Source organism: Rutidosis leptorrhynchoides, chromosome 3 (genome assembly GCF_046630445.1).
Source record: "Rutidosis leptorrhynchoides isolate AG116_Rl617_1_P2 chromosome 3, CSIRO_AGI_Rlap_v1, whole genome shotgun sequence".
Taxonomy (NCBI): domain Eukaryota; kingdom Viridiplantae; phylum Streptophyta; class Magnoliopsida; order Asterales; family Asteraceae; genus Rutidosis; species Rutidosis leptorrhynchoides.
Genome location: NC_092335.1, coordinates 533,947,441 through 533,957,012, shown reverse-complemented (window position 1 = coordinate 533,957,012; position 9,572 = coordinate 533,947,441). Strand labels below are relative to the sequence as shown.

At 33.5% G+C, this 9,572-nt stretch overlaps 1 protein-coding gene across 1 annotated transcript; it reads right to left on the bottom strand.

The window, feature by feature from the left end:
• Nucleotides 1–5,929: 5,929 nt before the first annotated feature.
• Nucleotides 5,930–9,003, bottom strand: LOC139898410 (protein PGR). Its single transcript, XM_071881136.1, has 5 exons — nucleotides 8,793–9,003; nucleotides 8,589–8,702; nucleotides 7,812–8,034; nucleotides 6,891–7,139; nucleotides 5,930–6,167 (listed from the first exon to the last, which is right to left on the bottom strand). Exons 1-5 carry the CDS (start codon nucleotides 8,936–8,938, stop codon nucleotides 6,036–6,038), a joined length of 864 nt encoding a protein of 287 aa, XP_071737237.1. The 5' UTR covers nucleotides 8,939–9,003; the 3' UTR covers nucleotides 5,930–6,035.
• Between the last annotated feature and the right edge of the window lie 569 nt (nucleotides 9,004–9,572).

The window sequence follows — 9,572 nt, the reverse complement described above, 5'->3', positions numbered from 1 at the left end:
TTCCACCATGTCAAGGCACTATCCTTGAGAGTGCAACTAGCGAAACTAACTTTGTCCTCTTCACGGACCCGACTGACCCTGAAAATAGATTCGATTTTCTCGAACCAACGAGTAAGCCCTATTGGTCCTTCCGTACCACTGAATTCTTGGGGTCGACCAGCCATAAAAGTTTTGTGGGAGCATCCCACGTTGTTGTTCACATTGGCGTTAACATTAGCATTTGCTGCCATAGCAGCAGCAATTCCTTCATTGATCAGGCGTTGCATACGCGCTTCAGTGGACTCTCTTGGGGGCATGATCTTCAAAATAGAATAACACATCCGTTAGTACCAAGAAAAATACTAGTGTCATAAAGGAATAGATCAAAACACGAAAAGATTAACCATCATAAATAATGGTTAACAAACACTATGAGTAACAACATGACAGTTATGATTGTTATAGAAATAACCATCACATGCATACATAGTTTATGATAACATCATACAACATACATAGCACCTAACATACATGAACATATATTACGCATAATATAACATGCCACGAGCCACAACATCAGAAATAAAACATGATAATGATAATAGATGTCATAAAAATAACCATCCATACATAATGAAAAATATCCCATAACAAAATCTTAATAAAATTCTCGGCAAAACGCCGTACATAACCCAAAATGTATGTATAAAAAGGATATTAAGTCTGATGAAATAGATAATCAATATGAATAATCACATCACATTCGCTTAGAGCGGGTGTGATAAGCTGGTCCAGCATGAGTCTCGGCAGGATCCTCATACTTACGCAACTTCCCTTTCACAACATCCAACTCTTCCTTCAACACACGAACAGTGCTCTCGAGAGCCTCGAACTTAGCCTTAACTTCTCGATCACGCTTACGGTTCTCATCCTCAACCCTATGCTTAAAAGTGATAAAGTTACCCATGTCGGCACGGATCTCGTCCATAACTTCATTATGTGGCAAAGTGCGCAAACAATCACTAAGGGCGTTAATACGTGTCACCTCATTATAAGCCCGGTTCATATGAGTAATGGTAGAAAAATAGTAATGAACAGGATCATCGATCTCTGGTTGATTAGCACGGCGTCTAGCAGGAGACGGTGGAGTAGGAGCAGCAACAGAGTTATCGCTCGAAGTCGACATCTGCAAACAGCAAAACCGCAAACCACATACCAAAAAGATATAAAAGCTAATAATATAACTTATACGAAATGAAATGCATATTAATGCTATAGCACAAAGGTCGGGCTGTAGACTAGACTCTAATGCACCATAAAAACCACAGGTTGACCACATTAAGACCGCATAGTTCCCTACAACCAACGCTCTGATACCACATGTGAAGACCCCGTCAAAACACTTAACGGATCCGTCAGTTGGTCCCACAGCTTGATCGGACTTAAATGAATTAAATAAACAAAGTTGCATTCTTTTATTTCAAAAGTTTCCCAAAAAGGAAACAAACCAAAATATGTAGTTTTAAACAACCAACCATAGTAATAAACCAAAAGTTGACACAAAACCTTGCCAACAAACCCACAAGTTTAAATTACCCAAAAATAGAATGCAAGCTTAAGTTTCATAAAATGTTTCATAAAATCTGCCCCAAATGCATGCAGAATCTTCTAAACACAGCGGAAGCATCACAAAACTCAAGTACCTGTGAAAACATGCAAGTAAACTGTCAACACAAAGGTTGAGTGAATTATAGGTTTAAATAAATAAGTAAACTTTAGACCACAAGATTTAAAAATGTTAGAAAACATTAAACATTATTCCATTATCAATGAGCCACCTGGTAACCACTTAACCCTTTATTTACCCTTGCCAAACACAATAAAAATATACACTTGGACAGTGTATCTACAACAAATTACGAAGTACTAAACATTCCGATTAAAAATTGCTAGCGCGACTAGCTCGAAATGGGGTTGTCAAACCCGATAGATCTATCCGTAGGATTCGCGTTCACCGGTAAAAACCAATGATTACAGTTACCAGACTAGGGAATATTTTTGTCCAACTCACAATGAATAATTAAATTTAACTGTTACTTGTGTCTAAACGTAAATAAAAATGCATGTAATCACATCCCAAAAATATACTTTGAAAAGTATGTAAAAACGGGACTATAACTCACCTTAAAAGCAACTGAAGAAACCACACAAACAAGCGAACAGCAAATAGAATAAAGTGATCAGGAACGATCACAACGCCGACATATAAATAAAGCAGGTCGATATAAATAACTAACTTAGGTCAAGTCTTAGTATGATAACTATTGTACATGTTGCAAATAGACATAGAACAATACTCGGTAAGCATCGGTTTGACTGGAACAGCGTACGGACACATACTTTCTATTTTTAGAAAGTTTCTATTTTTAGCAGGTTTCCATTTTTGGGAAGTTTCTATTTTAGGAAAGTTTCTATTTTTGGAAAGTTTCCAAATTTAAAAAGTTCTATTTTTAGAAAGTTTTTAGGTTAGGAAAGTTTCCTTATTTAGAAAGTCAACAAAAGTCAACTGAAAGTCAAAGTCAACCAAAAGTCAACTCAAAAGTCAAACTTGGTCAAACATAGTCAACGTTAATTTGAAAAGTGTAAGTTATAATAATAACATAAGTTATAATGTTTATTAAAGTTAAAAGTGTATAATTATGTCATAACATAAGTTTAATTAAATAAAATGAATTATTAAAGTTAATATAAGTTGAAATGATATAATTAATATAACATAAGTATTTAATTAATTAATTAATTAAATATTAGTCATAATATAAATATTATTAATTAATAATAAATTTTAAATCATATCATAAGTATTATTAATTAATAATGAATTATTAATCATATCATAAGTTTCTAAATATAATTATTAAATCATAAGTATTTAATAATTAAATCATAATTAAATAATAATTAAGTCTTATAATAATTAAATAATTATTTAATATTCATTATAAGTCTTATAATAATATTCTTATAAAATAAATTTAATACTTATCATAAGTATTTTCCATTAATAATAAAAGTGTCATTAATCATAAGTTAAATTAAAATATTAATTAAATCATAAATAATAATTAAATGATATAATAAATATTTATATCATAATTCTTAAATAATAATAATTACTTCTTTTATCATAAGTAATTAATTAATAATGAGTTTCATTATTTTTATCATAAGTTTTAGAATTAATCATAAGTTTTAATTCAAAAGTTCATCGGGTCGTATTTTGAGCCCCGGGTGTCGATTTCTGGCGAGCCTTATATGCATCTCCGCCTATTCAAACCACCCGATACAATGGTGCACTAAAGAACTCACCAAGAACAGTCCACAAGTCGTGGTAATCAGCCATGACACCACTTGGACCTTCAATTTTCTCAAAAACGTGTTTTAGTCGTACCGGGTGAACCGTGGCTCTGATTTAGGTGACCCGAACATGAAAGTTCATCCCACCATCAGTCCTAACACACTAACACACCCTAAAGACACCAAGGAAGGTCACAAAGTCGGACCAAACCTGTTTCATGTCAATCCACAATTCAATTTTAACAAAATAGTAATTTGATCATAACGAGGGCTCCGGGAATCGAAACGACATGAATCCGGAGTCTAAAATTAATGTCTTGATGAGAGGAACTCATTTAAATACTTTATTTTAACATTTATCTCAGTCACAAACCCAGAATACACGAAATAGCTGCTGTCCAGAATTTAACAAACCGAAAACATGCAATTATGAGTACATCTATGCATACAAACACCATTACAATAATCCACACACATCATACTACTAAATAAACATCAAAATACAGAAAATAATTGAAAATTTGAAAGTTCTAGGGTTAGGGTTTATACCCTAATCGAGAAACGATTTATGTAATCGCGTAGAGAAGAACGAGAGGAACGCGTTGGTATTAATCAATCCTTGATCCAAGCTAGCTTTTTGTTGAAGAATGATGATGATGGTGGTGAGCTAGGCGACGGCCAAAGGAGAGGGGAGAGGGAGAGGAGAGCAAAAATAGAAGATTAGGTTTTGATAAATATTGGAATTGAAATAATGAACCAAAAATAAAAAATCAAGGGAGTATTACTCCCTCCCCTTGGAGTTTCGACCGCATGAGGGGTGGGGTGGGCCCCACTTGGACCATCTCACTTAATTGTTAAGTTACTTATGGCCTGAAAGCCCGAACGAGTCCCGAAACGCGAAAACGCACTTACGCGATTAAAAATTCGGAAAGATAACAAACGCGCGACGAAAAATAAATATAAATACACTATATAATAATATGATCTTAAAATATCATATTTAAAATATTTAGGATTTAAAAATCCCGAAAACGTGTCCGTTGGTTTAAAAACCGAAAAGATTCGCCGGATGGAAATTCGCGAGACGTAGACACGTATAAATTAAAATATGAATACAAATATTCACATAACACATAATAATTAATATATATATATATATATATATATATATATATATATATATATATATATATATATATATATATATATATATATATATATATTATTACAAAAATAATAATATATGTCATAGAAATGACGTGGCACACTAACAGTTAACGGTCGTTAAATAATTAACTGAAAAAGATAACGAAAAAAGTAGGGTCGTGACAGTTTCCTTTTTGGGAAACTTTTGAAATAAAAGAATGCAACTTTGTTTACTTAATTCATTTAAGTCCGATCAAGCTGTGGGACCAACTGACGGATCCGTTAAGTGTTTTGACGGGGTCGTCACATTCACCTTCAGCAAGAATCTGGCAACGATTACGGGACCAGGCAAGATCGTGAAGGATACCGACCCCTAACCCCAAACGGCCAAAACCCAAAAGCCTGCAACCCCAAAACTTTACCGAGAACCAGATCCTGAGCACTATCAACCCAGAATCGTCGCCTGGAAACCGATGAACTAACTGGGAAGCCGAACCTAAGAACCATTCGTCGGAGAAGGAGAAATCGGTGGCAAACGATCTTATTTCACAGAAAGCAAAAAAGCCGAACCACCGGCGAGATGCCGGTGGTCGGAGAAGTAGATAGACCGACGACTACAAACCAGCGAAGGATCCGATGAAGTTAGGGTTGTTGATTGAAACGAGATTAAAGAAGAAGAAAAAGATGTAGAAGCGGCTAGGGTTCAGTTGAGAGAAAAAAACGAAGAGAATAGATGAATAGATGAAGAGATTTTTTTTTTCGGCGAAAATATTAATATATATTGCTAAGTTTTTGCTGATATAGTTATTTCTTCGTACGTGTGCTTCCCACAGTTGTTATGAGAACCAAACAAGTGCAGTTTCAGTTTAAAGATCTGAGCGAGTTGGTCGAGTGAGCGAGCACAGATGCGAGCTCGAACCTGTGCGAACTTGTGCACACCGTGTATATATATATGTATATATATATGTATATATATATGTATATATATATATATATATATATATATATTTACATATCATACATACACGCATGACGTATCGAACCAACCTCCTTAGTGTGTGCTAACGGAAATTTACAAAAGTGTTACAAGTATCATTAAAAAATGATCAATATTTTTGTAGTTGTACAGTACTATGAAAATTCACATTAGCAGATCATTCATTCATAAAGTTAAAATAAAATGGACAAGAAAGTTGTTTCTGTCCAACTTGACACAGCCCATTTAATCTGTACTATAGATTACCTGTTTTAACTGTAAAACAACCAGACCACCCAGCCAATTTTGCCATCTCTAACGACAGTTAACTAATTCGTCAGAAACTGTTTTCAGTGAGTTGACACTTGTTGTACCTTAAAACAAAACCTGATTGTTCTGAAGAAACTATAAGAAACTCAGCTAAACGGACTGCGCAAAGCAATTATTGACAAGATGTTCACCAAGGATATGTGAAAGAAGGATTACAACATGATTTATCATCGTTGGCAATTATATTTGACAAGATATGTAAAGGGTAAAATTGTACAGGTAACTCAATAGATGTTTCGTCGGAGCTTCAAAAAATGTATAGACAGGCAAAAGAGGTGAGCATCGAGGTCAACAATATCGAAACAACGTTCACACCATTATTGTCCAGAATGCTAAGACCAGAAATTTTCTTCACAGTTGGTCCTGGTTTTGATACAACCTGAGAAAAAAAAAAGGATTATGTGTTAAAGAAACCTCAAAATTGTAAGAGTTCGATTTTAATGAAGATCGATACAAGCTACGTTGTATTTAAAGTATTGTCTTGTTTTACAATTTACATTGTGAACCCACGTTATCATGGTTTGTTATTTAATTATCTCACTTGTAAATAGATAACATAGTACATGGTGAAATGAGTAGCGTTGGGTTGATCTGGAAAAACTTTTTTCTGAACTGGAAGAATAAAAAAGTCAAACTAATTTTCATAGTTTCTAACTACAAAATGCAAATTAACGACAAATATATATATATATATATATATATATATATATATATATATATATATATATATATATATAGGCATAATTGCTATAAAAAAATATTTTTTTAATAAATAAATTTATGATAAAACATATACTCATATTCTAAATTTTAATAAATGAATGTAAATTGTAAAAAAAAATTGAAAAACAAAATATGACATGATGATGATGGCAGGAGGTATGGTGGTGGTGGTAGCAGGAGGGATAGTGGTGGTGGCACAAACAGTAATTAGTAAATAAAGGAACTAAAAAGACGGAAATGCCCCTGTGAACAATAAAAAAGTTGATGGACTTTAGTATATAGATATAATATAATATAATATAATATCATGCCAAATTTTGAAATTTAGACTCGTATCAAATATTGTATTAATTAAACTTATTTTAGATGAAAGGAGTACCTTGTTACGAACACTACAAAATCCACTGAATTGCAGTGTTGCTCCTAATATCGAGTCAATGAGACTTCCGGCAAGTCCTGCGACAGCAGAAACAGGTACGACTAGTAGCTGCTTCAAGAACGTATCACTGGTGCAACTTTTAGTGAAAAGTCCAGGTATAACAAACGCTAATCCGATAACGGCTCCTGCTGCTGCAGCTGCTTGAAGACCAGCTTTTGTTACACCGCCATTTGTACCCCTACGAACATGCTGTTAAGCAACAACGTAAAAAAGATCAATTCATGACTTGTAAAAGATTAGGAAAGAGTTTAATGTCCAGATGTCCTCTATGGATGCAATCACGTTAGGTTGGGTCGACCCACATATGTTTTTTTTGCCAGTTCCTTATAAAATAAGTAACTGGTTGATTATTATCATAAAACCGTTTTTTTTTTTTTTCCAATAATTTTTGAGGTTGTAAATTGTACGCGTTAAAATCTACTTTACTTGACTTTCAGCCTATTTGACTCATTTGCCTGCAACTCATTTAACACATACTGTTAGTTGGCCTGTCAGAGATAAAACACAGCCTGAATCCGCCCCGTAAATATTAGGTTGATATTGTCGCTTATTGATGAGAACAAAAGAATGTGATATTAGCGAAAAAGGCTATACGAAAGTATCATTAGCTGACAAATGAAATGCAAAGAAATTAGCGTATGACAACAAAGACAAATATTTGAAGATATAAATTTTTGCTGAGGTCATAAATTCACGTACAAAGTCACAAAAAAACATTAACCAACATTACAATAATACATCAATCATATTACATAATGTAAGATGCTGTAATGCAAATAGCTAAGACATATGGTGAAGTTATTTAAGCATTATATTCAAGTATAATGGGAAAGAGTATCAAGAAAGCTAAAGAAATCTCACCTTGAAATTAGTAATCAATCGTGGCTGATCATCACTGAGTACCCCAAGCTCAGAGGACCAAGTGTCACCATTTGAGCACGAGTAATGACCAATCAATCCGCCAACAAGACATGTTATGATCCGTGATTCTTTCGAGTCCAAACAAGTATCTTGTGATGCTTTCAACTTCCAATATGCTATAACTAAGACTGTTGCAATTCCACTATTGGAAAAAACTTGTATCCTGTAAACATACACAGACGAAAAAGTAAAAACGTGATGCTCAAGTAACGTCTAATTGTCTACCAAGACATAGTAAAAAGATATAAAGTAAAAATGTAAAGTTTACAGAACTTGCTTCAAAGACGGATTAGCAAAATTCATATAGAACCTAGTAGAAACTTTAAAACCATATACAACTTGAAGTAGTACAGTAAAACCTGCAGGTAAAGGAAATGGGCGAAAAAGAGAGCAGGTCAAATGGGTCTGGTTAATAGGCGTAAGTCAGGACCATAGTCGAGAGTCATGTTTCAACCTGTTACCCAACCTACTCGACCATCACCCTTTATCAACAAGTCGATAAAGACGATCTAAGTCGCAGTTATTTGTAAGCAAACAACCAAACAAGCATCACTAAAAGCCTACGGTATCATACTTCACAACATATGCACATTTGCTGCCAATGTGACATCAATAGCATAATCATCATTATCATAATACAAATTTCAACAGCATATATCCTCAATAGTACAAAAACTAGCCCAAATTAGAATCAAAAGAAAACAAATAAGTGAGTACCAATTTCGTTGACCCCCTGCTTTAAAGTCAGCATCAATACTCCTTTTCCTATCCTCTCCCATTTTAGTAAGCTTTGATGAAGTAAAGAAAAACGCTAATAACATCGCTCCAAATCTACCAACACAATATAATTAATCACACATATACATACAACAAACATATATACATATATGATAAAGATTACAAAAATGAATTGAAATTAACCTGTAATTAACGGAGAGATGAACAGCCATAACGAAAAATCCGGCGAGTGCGCCGGAAACATCGAGAGATTTTTTCCGGTATGAATTAATAGAGATGAATGATGAAATTGCAACTGCGATTATTAATTGAAGCATTTGATTCTCCATTTTCACTACTGATTTTCAACTATATGAGTTGAACTAAATACGATTTGTATTTTTTTTTTTTTTTTTATATTATACGTAGTACTAAACTAAATGCTACTACTGATAAACCTAATTATTATCACCAGCATATAATATATATATATATATATATATATATATATATATATATATATATATATATATATATATATATATATCCAACAACTATTTTTGGGGCAATATTGAGTCATCAAAGTATCGCGGCAGCCCATTAGTCAGTCTTCATTTTGTCACCAGAAAATAAAATAATTTACTTTCACCCTACAAATAAAAAATTAATTATAACTGGAAAAAACTAGAAAAAGGAGCCGGCGCGGGGTCTTTGGGTTACGTATTCATAGTTAACGGAGCATATTATAGGTGTGTATATGTATTGAATATAGTCCGATGTAGTGAGCATTTTTTTTTTTGAAGTGTCCGTTTCGCGTATAGTTAGTCTCGTTGTGTTCGTAAGATTTTTTTTGAGTTGAACGGTCGGCTCGGAAAAATTTAACTCACACCGAGCGAGAAGATAGGACACGCTAAAAATTCGGGTGGAATTTGTTTATTTTATTTTAATAAAATTGCATATTTACATTTTTTACCCCTGAGAAAA

Excerpts from the sequence above, each read along its gene's own strand:
- LOC139898410 (XM_071881136.1), bottom strand. The coding sequence starts at position 8,938 with ATGGAGAATCAAATGCTTCAATTAATAATCGCAGTTGCAATTTCATCA. Across the intron at positions 8,035-8,588 it reads GCAGGGGGTCAACGAAATTG|GATACAAGTTTTTTCCAATA; the intron begins GTACTCACTTAT and ends GTATGTTTACAG. Across the intron at positions 7,140-7,811 it reads GATTGATTACTAATTTCAAG|CATGTTCGTAGGGGTACAAA; the intron begins GTGAGATTTCTT and ends GTTGCTTAACAG.